At 36.0% G+C, this 23,306-nt stretch overlaps 1 protein-coding gene across 7 annotated transcripts in view; it reads left to right on the top strand.

The window, feature by feature from the left end:
• Positions 1-21,056, top strand: part of LOC120628427 (mitogen-activated protein kinase-binding protein 1) — a 125,045-nt gene extending 103,989 nt beyond the window's left edge. For 2 of the 7 annotated variants that reach the window (XM_039896789.1, XM_039896791.1), the window contains exons 22-36: positions 98-214; positions 1,633-1,722; positions 2,414-2,538; positions 3,862-4,006; positions 4,919-5,063; positions 6,128-6,252; positions 6,662-6,788; positions 11,529-11,639; positions 12,910-13,043; positions 13,717-13,858; positions 14,722-14,814; positions 16,479-16,595; positions 17,439-17,555; positions 19,800-19,889; positions 20,759-21,056. In XM_039896789.1, coding sequence (XP_039752723.1) covers positions 98-214; positions 1,633-1,722; positions 2,414-2,538; positions 3,862-4,006; positions 4,919-5,063; positions 6,128-6,252; positions 6,662-6,788; positions 11,529-11,639; positions 12,910-13,043; positions 13,717-13,858; positions 14,722-14,814; positions 16,479-16,595; positions 17,439-17,555; positions 19,800-19,889; positions 20,759-20,904 — 1,824 coding nt within the window. In that variant the 3' untranslated portion in view covers positions 20,905-21,056. Of the gene's footprint in view, positions 1-97; positions 215-1,632; positions 1,723-2,413; positions 2,539-3,861; positions 4,007-4,918; positions 5,064-6,127; positions 6,253-6,661; positions 6,789-6,999; positions 10,579-11,528; positions 11,640-12,909; positions 13,044-13,716; positions 13,859-14,721; positions 14,815-16,478; positions 16,596-17,438; positions 17,556-19,799; positions 19,890-20,758 lie in introns of all 7 variants that reach the window. The other 5 variants (XM_039896796.1, XM_039896793.1, XM_039896792.1 and 2 more) reach the window with 5 other exon arrangements.
• Positions 21,057-23,306: the final 2,250 nt, after the last annotated feature.

Here is a 23,306-nt window from a genome sequence, read left to right as displayed (position 1 = left end):
ATCATGTTACTTCGGCATATTGGAATGAAATTCAAATCGCGTACTTCTACATAATACATATATCACAAGGTTGTGGTCCTTATTCCATATAAAATAGAGGCCGAAATCGCTCAACTTATCCCAACTGCCGCGTGTTGAGGCGCTCTTCCGCAATTTTGACGCCAACATGAAAACTACGTACGATATCTTGTCAATATCGCCGAGGGTCGAGAAGGTTTTACTTTTGTATAATTTCGCATTGTGATTGAGTTTCGCTTGTACGATTTTCGCATTGTTGATTTGTGTACGTTACGCATTTTGGATACACGTTTGTTTCGTTATCATTAAAATTTGTTCGCATTTCACTTTGTGTGTCACTTCATTATTCTCTTTGGCATATTACCATTTTCAAAACCATTCTAGTAGGTATTCTCATTCTGTAGCATTTTTTTTTAAATTATTCCACTACTAGTTATTCTTTGACTGCAATCTCACCTGCTGGTAAGTGATGATGCAGTCTCAGATGGTAACTAGTTAACTCGTTGAGGGTATAGCAGTTTTATTAAACCTACAAAACCCCCTTATCGGTTACTACGCGACATCGTACCAGAACGCTAAATGTTTTTGTCGGTAGGATGGAACTAGACACGGCAGAAGCGTCCCTACGGACCATACGAGAAAAAATTCAATTATAAATTCCCAAATCGTGCTGGGAATCGAACCCGGCACATCCCATCTAAAATCTAAATCTTTTTGACGGCCGAGTGGCGCAGTGGGAAGCGACCCTGCTTTCTGAGTCCAAGGTCGTGGGTTCGATTCCCACAACTGGAAACGATTGTGTGATGAACATGAATGTTTTTCAGTGTATGGGTATTTATCTGTATATTATAAGTATTTATGTGTATTACATTCATAAAAAAATATTCATCAGCTATTTTAGTACCCATAACACAAGCTACGCTTACTTTGGGGCTAGATGGCGATGTGTGTATTGTCGTAGTATATATATTTATGTATTTATATTTAAAATCACAGCGTTCACCGTGGCGCAAGAGAGGTCATAAATAACGACTTTAAAATAATACTGTAAAATTTAAATCATAAGAATATAAAGTTGTCCGAGTTAGTTTTAAGTTCGGTATAAAAACGTGAGGTTACCCTTTTCGAAGAGTTACAATCGAAGGTGGTAAACATGGGATTATTATCTTAAAAGGCCAGGTATCAGTAATTTTAGTTCTTTATAAGAAAACGCTGCCAATACTGTCTCATTAACTCATAGGCTTTTGTCACTTCATATGCTTTACGCTTTGTTATATTTTATGCATATCTATAGTAAAAATAACACAAGGCGTTTTTGAAACGTCTTTTGCTTTAAATAGGATGAATGCAGTATTTTTAAAAGGGGAAGGAGTTAGCTTGATGTAATTGATTTTAATGCAACAACTTATAAAATAACTGATATTGGGACTCTGCTTATATGGGATTGAACTGGCAGGCATATACTTGCTTAATTTATATACGCAACTGATTTCATCAACGCACGCTCGTCACTTATTGAAATCACTTTAACATTTCACGTTTTAAGATTTATTATTATTTTTTATATTTAAGCCTTTTTTTATTTTAGTTCAAATTTGATTTTTACGGCAATAGGTGACGTTAAATTTATCGAAAAATCGAACGGTGGACGCACGGACGCGTCACCACACGGACGACTCTTCCCTCGGCAGTTTTAAATTTGAGGTTTGATTTTAATTTTTGATTTTTACTTTATTTGTTTATTTTAACTTTATTTATTTGTTTTTGTTAATAACTTTTAAACTTATTTTTGAACAATCGAAAAATATTGAAAGGCTAAAAAAACAATTCCTTGATTTAAACGTGTATCTGTCTATTTGCTTTCAAATGAATACTTGCATTCAATTATATAAATTAATGAATGAATATACACAACGAGATAAGACACCGAGAATAGCTTAATGTGACGTCTTATAGTTCAGTGGTAAAACGATAAAGTAATAAAAAAATTAGTCCGGTACCGTGATATAAAAAAAATAATCAAAATTAATTTATTTCTAGTTTATAAGCACTTTTGAAACGTCAAGTCAGTCTGCTTGTAGTGACTCTACCAACGGTTCCTAAGGCAGATTCTTACGGGAAGAGCCGGCGAAAACTCTTTATTTTTAGAATTTAGCTATTCTATTATTCTTGTGAGTGGTCCTGGGAGTGGTCTACTTCCAAGTTGCCATGTCGATATATTTAGCAAGTTTTTTGCAGTTATTAGCTACGTTGCACCAAATTCTTAAAGAAACTCTTGCCCATGTTCAGTCAATTGAGACAATACAGCTATCAGAGAATTACACATAAACACCAGCGGTAGTTTGTTATGTTATGTGATAACGCATATTCTTTAATTTTCACGAATTTGTTATAGGATCAAGAGTCGACGGAGCACGACGGCGATATTGAAGATATCTCGGACGGTGAAAGGACCTCGTCTTCAGAGAGCAGAAATAGACCTACTTACTATCCGGGCAACAATGATGATGAAACTGCTAGGTAGGTGCATTCTATCCTAGGGTGTATTGTCAATGAAAGTTCGCTCTGCTAACTATATCACGCGTATAGCTTCTTGAAATTGATATACTTCAAGAAGCTATGCTACTACAAGATTCTACTTTATAACTGACGACCTCCCTGGCGCAACGGTGAGCACTGTGAATTGAAGTAGGAGGTACCGGGTTCGATTCCCGGCAGGGGCCATTTGGGAATTTATGATTTTTGAATTTTCTCTGGTCTGGTCTGGTGGTAGGTTTTGGCCGTGGCTAGTTACCACACTACCGACAAAGACGTACCGCTAAGCGGTTTCGTGTTCCGGTGCGATGACGCGTACAAACTGATAAGGGGTCTGACTACAAGCCCGCCTACCATCTTAGATTGTATCATCACTTAACATCAGGTGAGATTGCAGTCAAGGGTTAACTTGTAGATGCATAAAATAACTAAAACGTGTAAATCATAGTACTCATCATCAATTCAACGGATTGACTTCCACTTGTCATAAGTTATTTGTAGGGAGTTCTAAATTCCACGGTTGTGTCCAGCTACTTCGAGCGAATAGTTTGATGACATCCGTCCACCTTATTTGAGGCTTTACCGTTGCGGAGTCGTCTTTCCACCATCTTGAGGCCCCAAAGTCCATCAGCTCCGAGCTATGTGTCCCGCCCATTGCCCATTCAAAAGTGGATATAAACAGTCGATATACTAGAATCGGAGATACACAAACAATAAATAAATATACTACTTACGACTTGTGTACAACCATCCAGGCCCATACAACCATCCAGGCCCAAAGTAAGCGTAGCTTGTGTTATGTGTACTTGTGTTATGTTTACTTTGAGATGGTGATAACAAAAAATATACCTAGCTAAGTTTGTTGTTGGCTCTTCTTAGACCAGGGCGCGTTTGGAACCCTAGTAGGTTTAGGTTTAAGTTGGCAAACGTAGTTTTCACCATCCCCTTACAATTATGTAAACATATATGTATGAAAGCTATGTATAAGTGCCTGAGGTCTACATGAATGAAGAAATTTCGAATTTGATAATTTAAATTTGTACTAAGTTGGCTGATGAATATTTTAATTAATAATATACAGAAATATAATATACATATAAACACCCAGACACTCAAAAACATTCATATTCATCACAAACATTTCCAGTTGTGGGAATCGAATCGCTTATAGACGGCCGATTAGCGCAATGTTTGTGTGCATACCGTCCGCGAAAAGTACAGAATCAAATAAGAAAAATTTCTTACATCGTCCTGAAATTGGTTCTTGACTCGCTTTCTGTATTTTGATTCAACACATTTACCCTACAGTAAGTTCATGGTCAACGCGATGGATCAGTTGGAGTTGCGGCAGTCGGTGCGACGTGCCCGACGCTGGGGTGCGGAAAATAGGCTCGACATACCCGCCGCGTCAGCTTCCTTGAGTGGCTCTCCGCATGATTCTGAAGATGACGAGGTATTTTAAATTATAGGCAAAGCTTTGGATAAAGGCTTTGAATGTTTCTAGAGAGTAGTAGAGTCTGGCTTTGTCCATTTGGTTTTTTTTTGAAATTTTACTAAAGTGTTTTAAGCTACACTTAGAGGAAAATATTAAATTTATAAATTGAAATTTAAAAGGCATATAAAAATTTTGGAGCCATCATCATTTAAACCTGCGACTCTCTTGTAATCGCGGCCTAATAGTCATAGGTAAAAATCCTGTAAGTTCTAATATTTTTATATGCCTTCAAAACCTGTGGCCCCACATATAAAATCCCTTGAAAGTCTTGCCTTGGTGGCCGAATTTAAATTGGTTTATTTGACAAGTACTTAAATAAATCAAATAAATCACATGAGAATAAAGTGTGCTGCACGTTTTTAATTAGAAAAATAGAAAATTTAAAAAAATTATGGGGTGTCACTCGGATGATGTAACCATAAGTCCAAAACTGTTAAGGTAATTTTTAAGTTATGACGGAGTATAGAAACTCATACTTACATGAATCCAAATTTGTGAGGGCATTTAGAAGTTATGGTGGAATAAGGAAACTCCCATAGATACATTCAGTACATACATAATAACTATGTGAAGAAGGTACTTACGCGGTCACGTCGCGGAAAAAAGGAGTGCAATAACTCCTTTTTGGGCAGACATGTAAATAAACAAGTAAAGCTAATGTTGGTCTGTAGACCAAAATCTGTAGGGCCTTTAATATTGTTATAATATAAGTCTGCCATACATTAAATCCCACCAACACCATAGAGGCTTTTTATATTTGCTGGAGGAAAACTACTCCATTTTCATAGAAAAAGAAGAATCTAACTTATAGCGTAAATTCATTATCTTGTATTGCTGATCTCCCTCGCATAAGCATGGTTTTTATTCCAGGTATCGACACCTTCAGGCGATAATGCGGACCGAAACCCATTATCTGGTTCCTGTGAGTCTATCGACACTGTAGGTAGAAGGGAAAACTACATTAAGTCTGCCTTCGATAGCCTTAGCGGCCTTGAAGCAGACACACATGTTACCAGTGAGTAAACTTGAAGCAGTTTATAAATATATAGTATTTTATGTGTTTTTACTTGGACCTTGTTGCATGATGCAAATAAATAAGTAAAATAAAATAACTTAAAAGTTCTTAAATTTAAACATTATTATTTTTAAAAACGTCCAAGTTTTATTATTTAATTGCGTTTATGCCCTGTGGTTCCTACGCGAAATAAAGCGCTGACAAATTAAAAATTTAGCAAGTCGTAATACTTGTAATGCAATGATTTAAATGTCGAATTGCTTCGTCGCGTCGTCTGAAGTAATTGGAAACTCATTTAGATTATACCAAGCAGATATCGCTTAAATAAGAATTAATTCCGAGTATACTACGATAAGTTTCCTTTTTTTTATAAATTGTAATAACTGACGGATCAAGCTGTTGGCCCACCAGTACGGCTAGCATGGGTGGAGGATAATTATCTCCTTGGGGATAGAATAAAAATGTATCTTCTCCCACAGCTTTATCAACTCTCAGAGCATTGTCGCACAAGTGGAAATAATATCCAAAAAATATATGTGTAATAATAAACGGGGGTAAACTTCTGCTATTCCCTGTTTCCGTGCTTCATCTATTCCCTGTTTCCGTAACTAACGAGCACACCTGCTAGGTGGTTACGTTAATTATATCCCTTGTCTGGGGATATAATCGGGAGATATAATTTTTATCTCCCGCCCGTGCTAGCTGATGGTAAGTGTGGAATCCAACGCCCAAAAATACAGCAACTCTTCAAAGGGCATGCAAGGAGCACGTCCTGCAACATGCCGCCCTAAGTGTTAAGCCTCATATGCCTGTAATTACACCGGCAACCACGCCCTTCAGAGCGGAACACAGCATTGCAACAATGCTGCTTAGCAGCAGAAATAAGCATGGCAATACTTCTCCGGTTGAGCTCTAACCTATTTACTATGACTAAATATGCGAATTTAATTACTCTTACTTCGAGATAATTTTTTTCAAGGTCAATCCTGACCAGGGTGAATATCCAAGTACGATTTGGTAGCCAGATTTTAACTTGTATGCGGGTAACTATTCGCTGTTTGCAGGTAACAACTCCTTATCAGCTCAGCATCTGTCCCGTGGTCCACCGCCGAGGGTAGACCCCGAAGCGGCTCGAAAGCGAGAAGAATTAAATAGGAGGATATTGGAGACTAGGAGACAACTAGAAAACGTATGTATGATGATTGTTGCATCTAAAATAGCAATTTAATGAGTTGTTTCGGATGAAATGTAGTTGAAGAAAAGCATAACCACTGGACTTGACATCAGGAGGACGACAATTTAAGGACGTCTTCTGTGAGGTTTGTATCTCGAATCGGTTTATTGGGTTTGTTAGACGAGGGATATGTCCGTAACCGGAGACCTACGCCTAAATGACGCCAGATATCGGGGACCTGCCCTATGCCTGCCTACCTTGCGATATGGTATCCCATACATTAACTTACATTGCAATAACTTTAATTACAGTACCGGGATTCGCAGCTTTTCGGATGGTGTTAAATTAAATTCAGTTTGCATAAGCATTTTGCCTAAAGAAATAAATATTCTTACTTGAAAATGGTGTTTCCATTTATCACCAGGTGGCGTTCCGATCGAATCTAAAATCCAGTCAATCCACCACAGACCTTTCGTACATCCCGGAGAAAGATGGCTCAAGACGAAATAGACCGGTCTCTATGGCTATACCAAGCAATTCCAGACCTTATGGTAAGGTAATACGCGGATGCGTATCAAGTGCTGTTGCTAATGTGGCTGATTATAAACAAACAACAAATAAATTGTTATAAAATAAAATTTCAAGTATAATCACTTATTTATGATTAGCCACAATTGAAAAATTGCTATGAAATCATGTTTCATGTTAATAAAGCAATACACTGTTTACTAACCGAATTTATTCCCCCTTAATGCTGACCAGGATTTTCTAATCCCCCAATTTATCACGAAGAAAATCTAGATAGCTTATCTACTAACTTCTTTGATAGCTTAAACTATCAAAATATTAATTTAGACTTTCGAAACAAAAACCCCTACGCCATACCTGCAAATTTAAACCACAAAATAATACCAGAATATTTTGACAATGCACCACCCTACATATCGCCAAGAGTCAACATTGAATCAAACCAGAGTCTAAAAAGAAACATGAATGTACCATCAAATACGAAGCCAATGGTTTTTAAAGACAGTGGACCACAAAAGCAGAACTTATCATTTACAGTCGACATGAGTAAAAAGCCTGGGTCAAAAGTTTTTAATCGCCTTTTTCCAACCGCATGCGAAGAAAAAGAACCCCCGAAATTGCCACCAAAAAATTTTCATTTGAATCTTGGTGAAAAACCCCAACCGAAAACACCAAAACCCAATGCCAGGAGTATATTTAAAAATTATAAGTCATGTCCGGTATCACCAGTGTCGGAAGAATGTAAATGGGCGGATAAAGTTGCCCAACATGAAAGTAATCAAAAGAAGGAAAAACTTAAAAAACATGCTGCTGACGCCAGAAAAAGAAATTCACTAAGTTTTTTCGTAGGTCTCGACAGCAAAATTAAAGACAGTCGAAATATTGTAGACACTATTAAGAGTGATACAGAAAAAATGATTGCAGAAATAACAAAAAAGTATGGCGATCTTGATGAATTTGGACCAAATAACCAGAGTGATTTAGATTTACAGCCGACTAAAGAATTTCAGGAGAGGGAAGATGGGAATTTTTCATCTGATTCCCTCGAGGATTGTAGTTTAAGTCAGGATGTAAGTTGCAAGAATAAACTCTTTTCTAAAAAGGTTTGCAAGAAGCATACAAAACAAAACACCATGCCTCGAAGAGCTGTTTCTGATTATGAAATTTATGGGACATGTGATAAACCTGTAGTTCCTTTAAAAATGGTTTGCACTGCACAAAAAAGTTCCACTTTGCCACGAAATATGCCATCAAATCTGGATGATATAATAGATGAAGACATGCAACTAAATTACAATATGTATAGATGTCAAAGTGTTTTGACTAAGCGATGTATAACTCGATCAAATGAGTCTGTTTTGAGTGATCATTCTAACTGTTCTAGTGTTTCCAATGAAATATTCTTGAAATATGGCAATGAGGTCGCATTCCAACAAGCGAAATTCCCAGACAGCCGTTACAATTTAAATGATTCTCAAAATTGTTCGTTCGAAAACATCAATGAACCTGACATGAAATATTTAGAAAATCATAGGCACAGCAGTGCTAGTTTCTTCTTAAACCAGAAGAAATATATGAAGTCAAGTTGTAGTCAAGAATCAGTACTCTCAGATGAATTTCTAGATAACGACAATCAGATGTTAAGAACGAATTGTAATTCTTTGGAAAGTGTTTTGTCTGATGACTCTGAATGTACAAAAAGTGCACCGTTAGAAATGCTCTTCGAAGGAACGAGACCTCGCCAAAATAAAAACAACCCTATAGGTGTGCCAAACAGCCAAAGCTGTTATGAATTTGATAATACATCAAAAAGTTACGGGTCCAGTCCAAATAACGTACCATACTTAACTGGGTATATGTATAATAATTATTTAGGTGCAGGATGTAATCCAAAAGCGGAATATAAAGATCCAGCTCCAATCGTCGTCAGCCAAAAGCCGTCGACAAATAAAATATATGGATTTGATATTCCAGCGGGAGAATTTTCAGGTCATAAAACAGTTACACGTTCCAAAAGCTTGTACGACTCTGCTTCTAAGCAACCAACACCGGCTAAAAATATTGCCTATTACTTTGACGGAAACAATGTTCAACAGTATAACAACAAAAAGAAAAAGGTTGATGAAATACCGCGATTGAACACTTCTGATTATATGGCAAATACAAGTAAATCACTCCAACCCAAATTCTCTGATAAACATAAATATAAAAGTCAGATGGAAGGATGTGATTCGAATGCTATGGTCAAATCTAAAAGTTGTAGCTTCGAAGTTGTCTTGGAACCAGCATCAAAACCAAATCCTTTGAAAAATCTAATGGAAAAACGAAATTCTCATGTCAAGAAGAATCTTGAAAAGTTCGAAGATCAAATAAGAAAGAACACACAAACTAAGATTAATAAAAATCAACTCAACAAAGATAAAGCGAACGCTTCTAAATATAATAATGCTACAAAGAGTCTTGAGAGAGATTCAAGTCAAAAGAATAATAATGCCAAAACAACGATGGAATTTGTGCCACATAAACCTCCTAAACCAATTAAAAGAACGTCTTCCATTAAGCTTAATAATAGATTAAAAGCCGGATTAGAAAAATCAACACTAAGTTCTTCCATAACCTCCCAATACAAGGCAAAATTGGATGGATTGCAAAATAAAAATTATATATCGAATAGGAAACAAGAAGACAAGAACTCAAATGTAGAAGAAGCACATGATAATTCAGAAAAAACTTTTGATGTTTTTATCAAAGAAAAAGATGTTAATGATAATAGGTCTGAAATGCAAATGGATAGTCTCGAAGTTTTTGCTATGCAGAGAGTAGAGAAGATGTCTCACGTGAGTATGGACTCTTTAGATGTAATTGAGGACAGCCATGATTTTGCAAAAGATTCTTTGGACTATTATGCCGAACAAGAAAATAAAAAATATAGCAAAACTATTAAAGATCAGACGAATTTCAATTTTGCCAAAAGTAAGACAGATAAACCTGTTCCTTCCCATAGCGGCCAAAATATTGAGGCTAAAGAAAATATAGCTCCTAGAAATGACGATTTTGAAAAATACAAATATATCGAAAGAAAGCTAGAAATTATTAACAAGTTGGTAGAAATGGAGGAACGGAAAATACTGCAAGAGAAAATATTAAAAGAATGGCGGATGAAACCTTTGAAAGCCAATATAAATGATGGAAAAGGTGTGGTTAAAGTTCTGTCTAGAAAGTTCGAAAAGTTAGCTAATAAACAAAATACTGTTTCGAACTTCGCTTCTCTTACTTTAGAAGAAGCTGATACAGACACTGAGAATTCAGAGAATAAAGAGATAAAGCGCAATTTAAGCTTGCCAGATATATTAGACACAGATCAAATAGGCTTAACTGTAGAAGGCGTAGATGTATCAAATGACGCCGGTAATGAAAACATTGAAGTAGAAGAACTTGAGCCTAAAGCACAGTTGAATAATGCGTTTCAAAATGTAGCGAAACCGCGAAAGGCATTACCACAAAGGGTTTACAACGAAATGGTAATACCTAAAACCGATGTGCATTTGGATAGTGAAAATTACGAATCGTCAACAACCAGCTCTAGTTGTACTAATTCACCTAAAAGGATGTCGTTTTACGGCTTCAACCGACCAAAAGTTCCATTCAGAAAAATAATTCGCGAACCACCACCTCGAATGTATACGGAAAATCAGTATGCAGCATCATCTAGTAGGATAAGACCGGTTTTAAATTCGGGAAATGTCATAAGGGGTTTAGTTCGAAAGTTTCCCATCACTCCCGTACTGCCGTCGAAATTCTCACCAATAACAGGTTGGTCTCGCATGAGACTTAGATGTCGTGGCGATCCTTTTTTGCGCTTTAATCTAGATTTTACTTTGATTCCATGTTCGTTTTAAGAAAAGCTTTAGTTATATTTGTGATATCTTGTGACTCCTTAATTGATTTTCCCAAATTAAGAAAAATTTTTTCATTCTCACAAATCACAACACATCACAAATCATGGCTTTAACGCTATGTCAGCATGTTATTTTTTATTGAATATTATTGTTCACGTCGCACGATTTTATGATGATTGAATTATAGAAAGATATTGCTTTTTGCCTGAGTCTCAATTTGGTCGAAAGAAATATCGCATTTAATGTACACTTTTTGCATATCAAAGATCTTTGCTTGGTCATTTTAATTATTTTATTTTCTATTTGACAAAATAAAGTGTCGTCCTATGACTAGATCCGGTAATCAATACAAATCGACTGAACTTAATAATCTTGCAGGTCGATATTATTATTTATTATTATTTCATATATCGATATCAACTCCTTCAACTCAGAAAGCAAAAAACTACTTGACACCAACCTTCCGCTTAATATACGCCATATAAATAAATAAATTAATATACTACGACAATACACACATCGCCATCTAGTCCCAAAGTAAGCGTAGCTTGTGTTATGGGTACTAAGATAACTGGTGAATAATTTTGATGAATAATATACATACTCGTAAATACTTCTAATATATAGATAAACACCGTACATAACATATTATCCATCCGTTGGTTTCCCCTTGCAAGTTTACCCACTTTTTTATTTTAAACTTCAGCTAAAAGTGTCAAGGAATATATCTTGTAAGGATTAATAAGTCAAATAGAAAATGCTATAATAGATTAAATAATTTGATCGATTGAATTATATAGATGATAATTGACCAAGTTGGGTTGTATTGAATTATGCATGTGGTATAACGTAAGACGTGTGCAGCATCGCGCAACCACTTGTCCTCTTCGGAGCCCGAAGAGACGGGGATGAGGCGGGCCATATCACTGTCGGACCTCGCCGCCAAACCGGTGCCGGCGCCTCGGACGCCGCAAGGTAATTGCGGTGGCGGAGTATTGGGTTCTGAGTAGTATCATCCTTGATTACATATTACTCGTTATATTCTTCGTACATCGCTAGAATACTGTGGAGGGTTAAACGTAACTAACACATCTTTATAATATTTCTAATTTTCCATATTTCGAATCAGAATTGAAGTGGCATAGCTAAAAAAATTATGAAAATTTATTTTAAACTTAAATATACTTGTATGCATGTATTCTATTAGTTTATTAAAAATAAACAGAATCTTTGAGCCCAGAAAAGGACAAACGTACTATTTCTCTTTCTTTTAAACAACATGTTTACCGCATGTCCTTCCCTTCAGTGTTGCTTGGATAGCGCTAACCGTTGGATCCCATTATTAAAGTAGCATATTTAAAATTAGTTTCCGAACAAAATTATTACATCAGAAATTACTCGCCTCTTTTTTAATAATCACAATTCTGTTTATATTGTTAAGTAATAAAGAGACAACGTCAAATTTGCGAATAATATTAATTTGTTGTCTAAAAATAAGCGACATCTGATTTAAACTGAGATGAAACAAAGGTTCTTATCAGTAATACTTACAGATTAAGTATGCAATAATTACAACATTTCCTACCCTAATAAAAAAATGTAACATCAAACACTTAGCTTGAAATATCATAACCAAAAAAACCCGAATTCTTTTTTCTTCACAAGAATTTTGGACTTCAATTCTAAAGGTCGTACATTCAGATGAAAAAAAAATATCTAATCCTCTTGCATCGTTGTGTGACGAAGCTTTAGTAATCTTACCTGTCTATTTTTAATTATTAGTGTTGTGTTAAATTCATCATCATTTTAATCATATAACTTTTTTTGGTGAATGTTTAAAAAATATGCAAGAAAGAGTTCGCTTTAAAATTTAATTTTGGTGATGGGACTTTGTTCTCTAAAAATTTCTCCTACTTTTATAAACTTTCACATTTAAAAAATATTCATTGTTCAATACACAATGTACTTATGCAGTAACCAAAAAAATTACGTAGTAATTTTTGGGCATTCGTATGAGTAGAAACAACATTTAGAAGTATTGATTTCTTATTACCAGCGATATGTGTAACGTGAAGACCGGTTTTATTGGATTTTTTGTTAATTTTATAGCTTGCATGTGTTTTAATGTGTAATGTTTGCATGGTTTTTAGTTTGTACTAGTCATTAATATCTTATCTTTATTTAGAGAAATATGAAAAATGATCAATTTTTTTATGGTTTTTTATTCGTGTTTTCCATGTATTAGCGTCAACAAAACCTACCCAACAAATAAACCAGAATTCCAGCAAATCGCCGAGCGGATTCGTGCGGCCGGCGCCGCGGTATAGCAACAAGTCCAACATGACAAGAAGTTCGAGCGTTGGCGTTCTGAACAACCAAGTAAGCTACAATCTCTTATTTGCACGAAACATCGAAATTTCTAATCCTTTTTTTAGGAATTTCTAGCCCGCTGCTTTTGGCCGCGTTCTTTTTACGCGTTTATTAGGGTCTTTTACAATCCCGTGGTAACCGTTTGTTTTCTTTGGATGAAATGTAGCCTATTCTACTCTCCGTCCAAAAATCAAGTTTATTGTTTCTTAGTTAGGGCGTAAGGACGGACAAAAAAATAAAAGCACTTTCGCACATTTACAGTAGGGATTCCCGCACCAAGCACATACCCCACCTAATGGTAAGTCGAAAGCCATTTCCTATAAACAAAGCAAAACTTCCAACCTATAAACAAACCAGTCTTCATTGCCAACGGGACGAAGAGGTAGCGGTCCGAAAGTTGGGCATATTTTTTTTTTTTTTTTTTTTTTTGGCGGCGGCTAAGTCTTCCACGGCACCGGTCTCCATAACGTTCCAGCCGACATGGGTGGGCGCAAACGTACTGACGCACGTCGCGTTCCAAAACAGGCATTTGCCCTTTTGCGAAGGGACGAGTGTTAGGGCGTTTGTCAATCCAAATAAACTAAACACATTCCAATCAAAATAAACTAAGACTGCGAGATATTTAAAATACAGTGGTTAGGTCTGGGTTTGCTGTATAATGTAACTTGTTAATTGTCCACAGAGTGACTCAGAGTCTGATCCCACCCCCTCTCGTCAACAACCTCCCCGCGCAGGAGGCCTGATGAGACCCACCATTAGCTCCGCAAATAAGGCCGCCGCGAATTCAGCCAGGCGGCGCGGCCTAGCTAATTCATATAGCACAGGTAAGACAACTTGCGTTGGAACTCATACTTCACTTACCCGTAAAGTTCACAGTAGCTGAGTCCTAAACTTCTAACAAAATGTTAAATTATGTTGTATTAATTAAGAATTCGTTTAGTATAGTCGATTAATTTGCTTATCGACACCGAAAACAATCAGATGTATTTTTTTGGATTTAGATTTCGATGGATTTGTCAACAATATATTTGAAATTCAATGTATTGGCAGTCATTGTGTATTTTATGCCGATTCGGGTCACTCAAAGAATACGTTCCTAAAGTCTGTCAGTTGGCGGTAAATTACAATAGTCAAAATTTAACATAACCTTGTAATGGCGCAGTATGGATTAAAAAAATAGTTTTTTCTTTAATAATAAAACATTCAAAGTAGATGTAATGAAATCATTTTTAGTGATTAAATGTTTTGTCAGTATGGCAAATAAACATTAAAAATATATTTGTCATAAAGCAACTGAACTAAATAACTCTTAAAGTCTTCTGCAACTGGTAAAATTTGGAAATCTGTTTCAATTTCAAAAACTCCAAATTGAATCAGTTCAAGTTGTGGCATAAAAATTACTAAAGTTTCAGTGGGTAAAATTTGGGAATCATCTTAAATTTTAATTAAGCTGTTATCAAGCTGTAACAAATATTACTGAAGTTTCAATGGGTAAAATCTAGAAATCCGCTTCAATTCTTAATTATACTGTATGCAAGCTGGGACATAAAAATTACTGGAGTACTTCCATTTGTTTATGGCAATGTGAAGCAAATTATGTGACAAAACTAACAATCTAACATAGTCGCCTACACGTGCACACACGCGATAGTCGGCTTTATGTCGCACTGCATAACTAATGTTTCAGCGAGCGTCGCGCGCTCCGAATCCAGTTCTGAAGCCGAAGGCGAAGTTCAGAGACCGAGGGCCGCTTCGGCTGATAGAGGAACAAGGCGATTAGGTAAGGTTATTTTAATGATCGAAGAGTTTCCGTTTAATCATCGAACAGTTTCCGTTTAATCATATTGATGATACGCATTTTCTTCCCCATCGTTAACAGAGTACATTAATATAACCCGTAAATCAGTTTTCTTACAGCAAACGTCACAAAAGTTGAAACTGCTCGATATTTACCTTAATTGTGATTGCAACTTTGAGATAATTATATTAAAATAATTTAACATCTCGTCTAAGTTAGGAGTGGCTTTTGTCTTAGCTCAGGGCGCTTTTGAAACCTAAGTAGCTTAGGTTTTAAGTAAACGCATGTAGTAAAATATGAATGATCAAAATCATAAGTGCCTGCGGTTAGGCTATTAAAAAGATTTTTATTCAAGGCGTTGAAAATTATATATTCCACTACATGTAAGCCCTGCAGCCTCACCTAGTGTGAAGTGATAATTCAGTCTAAGCAGTTACCGGGCTAACTTTTTAGGGGTATGGCAGTTTTATTAAACTTTTAGCTCTTATCGGTTCTCTCTCTCTCTCTCTCTCTGCCGGCAGGGTGGTAACTAGCCACGACCGGCCCCCATCAGTCTATAACAATAACTATCTCAACTTTTGTGATGCGTGCTTTAAGACATGATACCCTGAGTTTCTATACCATTGAAATCGAAACACTAATAACCCAATCAGTAACGTCACACTTTACAGTCCTAGTGTGAAGATGTGTCAAAGTTTACATTACACGATTCATTTCGAAACGCACATACAGGATTTCAATGTCATAGATGATCAGGGATCAGTTGTGGTTGCATTAAATGGTTTATTAATATATTTTATCTTCTTCTAATTGGTGTTGTAGAAGTTGTTGCGTATCGGTGCAAGGAAATCTGGGGATCTTAAAAAACATGCTTTCCAATTGGCTGAGACTATTCAACTATTGGTTTAAACAAGCATTTTTAAGCTGTACAATAAATACGGCTAAATAAGTTGCCAAATCTGAGTGTCTAGTGTGAGATTTACTTCATATTCGATCGCGTGAAATATAACTACGAGTTGTGTGGAATCAAAAGAGCGCCATCTAGTGACAGTACTGTTTCCCGGTGTTGCAACTAGGTGGCGCTCTTTCTGTTCCATAAAATTCTAGTAGTTAAATTTCACGCGATCGAATAGGTAAAAAAACTCACACCAGCTAGCATGCTATCCACTAGAGAGTTGTGTCTACACATTAACTCGTCTATCTCTATAGAAAAACTACGACGTGGCGCGGATGCTAATCCTACAGCATCTGCTCTTGTAAATTCTCATTTTAGATTTTGTTTTTTTTTAATTCATTTAATTTTTGTTTCTTCCCACAAATATTCACAAGTAACAACACAAAAAAAATACACATTTGTTTGTTGCACTTAAATCGTTTCGCAGAAGTTTACGTTTATGAAACATCAACAGTCATCATATCAACCAATTACCGGCCCACTAAGGGGTACGGGTCTCCTCCCACAAGCCTTGGAGAATATTAAGGAACTCTCAGACATGCAGGGTACCTCGCGATGTTTTCCTTCACTATTGAAGCACGTACATAACAACTCAGACCCCCAAAACTGCTGTCGAAGCATTACCCACGTGGCTATCACCGCTTCCGCAGTAATACATGTTAGCTAAACGTCGGTTTATCTTACCGACCAGGTCGAAGCGGCAGTGAGCGTGATATATCGACGAAGGCTCGCGAAGTTACCGCGCGATTAACGTCTAACAACAACAAACCGCAACGACCGAAGCAGGAGTCGCCGGGAGACGCGAATTGTATGTTTTCTTTTCATCACTAACAGCACGTAGAACGTTGTGTGAACGTATCCAAAATAATAGTTAGGAACGCACAAATGTTTACGATTCTGGTTCATTTATAATAAGTCACCAAACCTAACCCCTACCTCGCGTAACAGTTTGTTTTTTTGCTGTTCGTGTTTGCGGGCTAACTTGAAAGGGGTATGGCCGTTATAATAAACCCATACTACATACTTGGCATATCACCGAAAAGTTAAATCGCTTGGCGGCACGTTTTTGGGTAGTAACTAGCAGTTGAAGTACCAGAAGAAAGCTTGTAGGTTTGGTAAGCCCAACAACGCATAAACATTGTCCGTTCTGAAATTGATTGATTTGACTCACGTTCCATGGCGTCAGGTTCGGTGGCTTGTTATTATAATATTAGCCCTCATATAACAATCATTCAAATTGTAAGAACCAATAATAATAGTCCATTGAAACATTTTGTGATCTGGCTGTTGGAACCACATAAAAGTTCACTACATCATATAAAAAGGAAATTCATATTCAACACTAACTTTAACTAACACATAATTTAATTTTTTTTAATAGCTCTATAATTTTGTCTTTGAGTTTATTTATCTAAATTGGTTAATTTTATTAGTTTCTTTTTATAAGATATAAGATTTCATAATTTATTTTGCTTTCTCCCACTAAGCTCAAAGTTCAGAGTTTAGCAAAACAAAGAAATATAAAGCACGGAATATTAGTAATAGTAAAATCTTTTGTTTTAGTAGAAAGTACAAGACTATGATTTTAATATTTAGAGAAGCACTTCATGTAGTTTTCAAATCAATTTCATGTATATTTCAATTCAAATAGTGTCGTCGTCCCAGCTCTGCTCGGCGTTGACGGAACAGTTGACAAAGACGGCCAGCAAAGTTGTACAGTTATACCGTACATTGCAAAGAGAACCTGACTGTGCGGCAGATATTAGCGGTAAGTCTTTTTTTTTCATTTGTTTGTTTAGCAAAACATAAATAACCCGACTTTTGAAAGCTTGAGGAGGCTGCTAAGCTTCGAGATGTATAACCCAACCGGATATTATTATTTGATACATCAACAAATTCGTTTTGGTTACCCGAAAGTGATAGCTATGTAGCGATAAGGCCACTAAACTGTACCTACTATCTATCTTGCTCTATTTTTAACTCCCGACGCAAAAACCACGGGGTGTTATAAGTTTGATGTGTGTGTATGTGTCTGTGGCTTTGCGTTTCTTGAACGTATGAACCGATTTAGGTTATGTTTTTTTATTTTTGTTTGAAAGGTTAATTAGTCTGTAGTGTACAGCTCAGCTATGTTTCATGAAAATCGATCCAAGGTGGCCGCCGCCACAAAATGGCGGATTACATATTTTTAACAACTCTAGCAGAATTAAGTAAACTCTACACTAGTAGAATTATGTGAACTCTGTGTAAAGTCGGGGGTTTTTTATTTATATTTATTTTCTGTGTATTTATTCTAATTGCTCAGAACCTTTCACTAGAAAAAAACTTTAAAAAAAAAGGGCAGTTTCCATTTATATGGGTATCCGGTACCTGTTAAGTAAACATGACGTGTATAACCACGTGATTAGTCCACTACTATAGGATCCCACAAATTGGATAACGCTGGTATCTCACTAGCATCGATTCAGTATTATGTAAAGCGACGATTGTTCTATTTCATTAAATATCACGCCTTTTCCTTTCAACTACTTAAGTTAGCGCCATCTTGAACCATTGTTTTGTAGCTACTGATAAATTCTTCATTTTTATTTTTCGTTGATGCTGTTTTTATAATTAAATACCATACGAATACTAGTTTATCGTCTCACGAACTGGTCGCCGCATCGCTGTTTTCGTTTGCGAAATGTCAGAAACTGCAGGTTCTTGCTTCGCGTTTCAATATTGTTTCAAGTAGCTCCAATGGTGGCTACCAGGCCAGATGAGGTGGTTGTATGATGTATGATTTGTTTTTAAATAATAAAAGGCTTTTATTTGGTAAGTTACAATCAATACGAAATCAATGCAATGCAAGACAACTGAATTAAATTAAAGGATTCTCCAAATAGAACGCGTACTTAGCACACGTCAAAGCGTCATGACAGCGCGGCGTTTCGTACTAATTTTTATTGGCGATAGACTAGCACTTGACCATAATCTCACCAGGTGAGCCTTGAGATGGGACACGCTTACCTATGAGATGCCTATTCACTCTTCTTAAACCGCAGAACTCGGTAGGATGTTTTAAATCCCAGCCATGCATTCAGGAAAACACTCATATCATAGGTTCATCAATTTAAACGCTACTCATAAAGCATAAAAGGTAAAAAAGGCTCATACAAAAATATCTGATTGCAAATAGTGTATTGATTGTGAAGCGCATTGAACGTGCAATTTGTCTTTAATTCGGATTCAGATACAATAGTAATGAAAATCCTTTCATCTCAAATCAATTTCATGTATGTACGGCATGGTGTGGTTGTATGAATATGTGTATGAGTGTATCTGGATACATTAGGGATGTTACGCAGTTCATTTTTGTATCGAAGTCAAATATCTCAGACTCAATACAAAAGTATGAAAAAAATATTTAATGCACCTGTCATACCTTGAAACAATATAGAATTTGAATGTCACTCTCTTTGTTATCTTTAGCAGGTAAAAGGCCACAATAAATTACTAATATTAAATACTAGCGAGGCCAAATATTCCTAACGCGTATCCTGTAACCCCACTTTCTTACTATTGTTACAAAAGTTGCTACTAAGCAGATACCTAGCTTCATCGAGATCTCTGCTTAGTAGTAGTAAATTACCGTCATAGTACAGCAAAATATAAAAAAATATTATAAATAAATACACTACGACAATACACACATCGCCTTCGAGCCCCAAAGTAAGCATAGCTTGTGTTATGGGTACTAAGATGACTGATGAATAATTATATGAATAACATAGATAGTTATAATATATAGATAAACACCCAGACACTGAAAAACATTATCCAGTAGTGGGAATCGAACCCACGGCCTTGGCTCAGAAAGCAGGGTCGCTGCCCACTGCGACAATCAGCCGTCAAAAATATGGCACTAGAGCGCGTCGCCTGCTAGCATTAACTCTGACTAACGCGCACTAAGTACATAGTTTATTTAAAGAAGCCTTAAGAGGACTTTCTTGAGAATTTGTATTATCGACAGGGCTCGAAGCTGCAATCCTAGAAACGCAGAAAGTTCTCCGTGGCGCTGTTCGGGCAACAAACGGTGAAGGGGAGCATCTTAACAATAGAGGTAAGTTTGCTCATACTACCATTGGTTTGACGACGCAGTGATACGCCCAAAGTGGTTGATTCCTTCAGTCTTATTAAAGTGAAACTTGGCTAATGCTTCCTTCTCTCATGTAAAACAAGGAAGCATAAGAAGAGTGACCATTCTGCTCCAATGAAGGTTTATTGGTTGACAAGGACAAAAGGTTGGGGAAAAGTACCAACCTATGGTGGCGTTGTCACACAAGGATCCTTCACACATCCTGTCACACGAGGATATGTAACATCTAACAGTGGTGCCGATTCTATTGTATATAAACAAACAAAATCGTGCCATCCTTCTTTGCAAGTCCATTTTAATTAAATTAATAATAATATTTTTTTATTATGTAACTATGATCCATCTACACTTATATATAGCAGAATAATAAAAAACTAAACTTAATAAAAAGAGAAAAACAAACTTACATGACATATTAATACATGGAGCCCTACATGAAGTTCAATATAGCTTGTAAATTTGAGAGTCATATGCATTTAGTTATGCTTAGATATTTGTGAACATAATCAATGATAATTTTAAGAGTTTGGTCAATGAGTAGAATTTGGAAATCATGCATCAATCAATCATCAAAGAAATGCATAAACATGTAACTTTTTTTGTTAGACTGTGCTACAATTACCATGGGTAGTAGAATCCGTGCTACTTCTTTTTTTTAGGTTATTTCAAATATTTAAAATAGAAACTGTTGCATACAGCTTCAGCTTTTGGAGTTCAGTTTTTTTTATAGGGTTGCTATATAAGTAACATATGTAAATTCAACGAGAAATGTCTTATCATTTCGGGGATTTTAATTTATTTTTAAACGAAAGTTTGTTAAATGTTATTTCCAGACGCAAACGACACGGGTAACCCAGCAATGTCCCTCATAGAGCAGTATTCCGACATTTTGCTGAACATGATGCAAAGCAAAATGGTTAATCAGTTCTCGCAGAGTCCACAAAGCCTCCCCCCCACTCCCAGGGATCAGGACAGCTAGTACATGTGAGTTGTGAAAAAATGAACTATGTGTTAATTCGAAATGGTTAACTTTCGAATAACTGACCATTGAATTTTGGATTTGAGTACCGGTTATGTTGTTAAATGAACACGTTGCTACATTATAATTGAAGGAATTGTGTGTAGTGGTCACGAAGGAAATTGTTAAAGATAGATGTACTCTGTCGGTGTAAGTCCCACCAATTCGGCTGGATACAGCCCGCGTTACGAAGTTAAGCATAAAAAATAACATAGAAATTCAACATGTATTTTGATTGGTCTAACTTGGAGGCCACAGGATGCGCGACGAAACGTGCGAAGTCTGTAGTGCCTGAATCAAATGTATGGAAATGTAACACTCATCCACATACATTTCCACACATTGCGTGAAAGTTTGCGCTACGCGATTTATCCCGTGGCCAGCACGTTAAGTGCGCTTTGAACGCTTTAATCATTATAATTCATTTATCTATTTGGGTGTATCTCGGATGGATTTAAAACTGGTCGGGCATACACCGACACAAATTGGAATTGGTTAAAACAGTCGTCTTTATTCATTATTAACTTGTCATTGTATACTGCATAAGGTTTGATCGTTTCAAGTATCGCGTTAGCAAAAATGTTATAAAAATGTGGAAATTAATTAGAATGGATTTCGACGCTTTCCATACCTAGTTAATGATTGACTATCAGCCGGTTCAGTCCGGACGACTTGCCAGCCAACCTACACACGACAAAGTCGGTTGCCGACCTAAGTTGGTTTTGATAGTTGATACGTGTGATGATGCTTTATTTAGGTGTTTTATATTGAATATAATATTCGTTGTTATGTAATCCAAAGTATTTTCGTAATCTGAACTTGCGAAAAAAGATGTGGTTGTGGAAGAATTAAAGTGTAACTTATGACACGTTAGTCATTCCTTGTTATACAAACAACTGATGTGACATAAATATTGGTGAATGTAGGAATATCGTAATGTATTAAAAAAACTAAATCATTGTGAATTTAACCTGTTTGTCTTACATTTTTTTTTTCTAGATAGGACAGAATCTTTAAAGAATACGTAGTAGTCCAGCTTACAATACTCAAAGCACATGTAGAAATTCAAGGCCATATAATTTCTTTGTTATGCAAAAGGCTATTTTTGTAGACCTCGTCGTTTGCTTTAAGTATATTAATTAATTCAGTTTACATTTTTGTGATGAGTGTGGTAAAACAGCTGACCTAACCAATTAAAATGGGATCGCTCTATTTAAACAACAACTAGACCTCCTTGGTGAGCGTTGTGCTCGAAGGGCCAAATCCCGAGTGCAAGCGTAATACTACACGTTACTATCTCCATTTGCCACCTTTAAACTTTTAACGTTAACTGAGACACTGAAACAGCTGTAACCTTTTCAGTATCGAAACAGTCAATCAAAGTGACTGGTTTAAGTTGACTTTTTATTATGGCGAATAGTGAACTAAACTTCGCCTTAAGTGATATACATCTTAAATTGTAGCATTTAAATTTATCATTCCTAGAAAGAATCAAGGCATTTTTTTTTTCATTTCCCTTTTTTATTTATATTATGACAGTGGTTTATTTTTTCCTCTTATTATCAATATTCTTTCTGCTATTTACTTGTATTTTTTTTTAAATTATTTTCAGTTGAAATAAAAGTATTGGTTTTTATTTATAATTTTATTTTGATACATTTTTATTTCGCTGGCATGCGTCTAGAGTCGCACTGAATTAAAGTCATAAAATATGTTAAAAACTGATGATAAAGGTCATTGTTGGTTTGAATTGAATAGAATAACTGTCAATTATTATTTAATTTCACACTTTGACTAACATCCCGGCCAGTGCGAGCTCTGCCCGTCAACAGTTAATGTAAATAGCGTCCGAGAGTCAATGTCATTATAGTGTAAGGTCTCGATATGTCACAATTTACAAACTGTTTTACTTATTTATTTTTTAATGTTACTACGTAGAATATCTCTTGGATAGTGTCTCTCTTTCGAACTTTGGTTTATTTCTAAATTTTACGGAGTGATGTCAAAAGCATGAATAAAATATACTTACGGTATGTTAAGTACTGCAGTGCTTTAGAACTAATTATGTTTTTGAAAGTATCAAGTCGTTTTTAAATAATCTGCAACAATCTACACAGTGCATTCGGATGCACTGTGAGATTTCGTAGTAAAGTTATAAAGTGCCTTTTTTCATTATAAAAGTACAGGTGTAAGTCAAACTGCGTCGTGGACAAACAAGATAAGTAAATGTCGTCTTTTAAATCAGCTTAAAAATGTACGTATTGTTCATTTACTGAAAGAGATGGCATGAGAGATATTTGTTACGTTATTTGTAATACTTATATTCCGAGTTCGTTATGACATGTATTTATAACAGACTCGGA

The sequence above is a fragment of the Pararge aegeria genome, chromosome 12, assembly GCF_905163445.1.
Source record: "Pararge aegeria chromosome 12, ilParAegt1.1, whole genome shotgun sequence".
Taxonomy (NCBI): domain Eukaryota; kingdom Metazoa; phylum Arthropoda; class Insecta; order Lepidoptera; family Nymphalidae; genus Pararge; species Pararge aegeria.
Note: the sequence above shows the minus strand (reverse complement) of the source record. Positions and strands in the feature narration are given on the sequence as shown.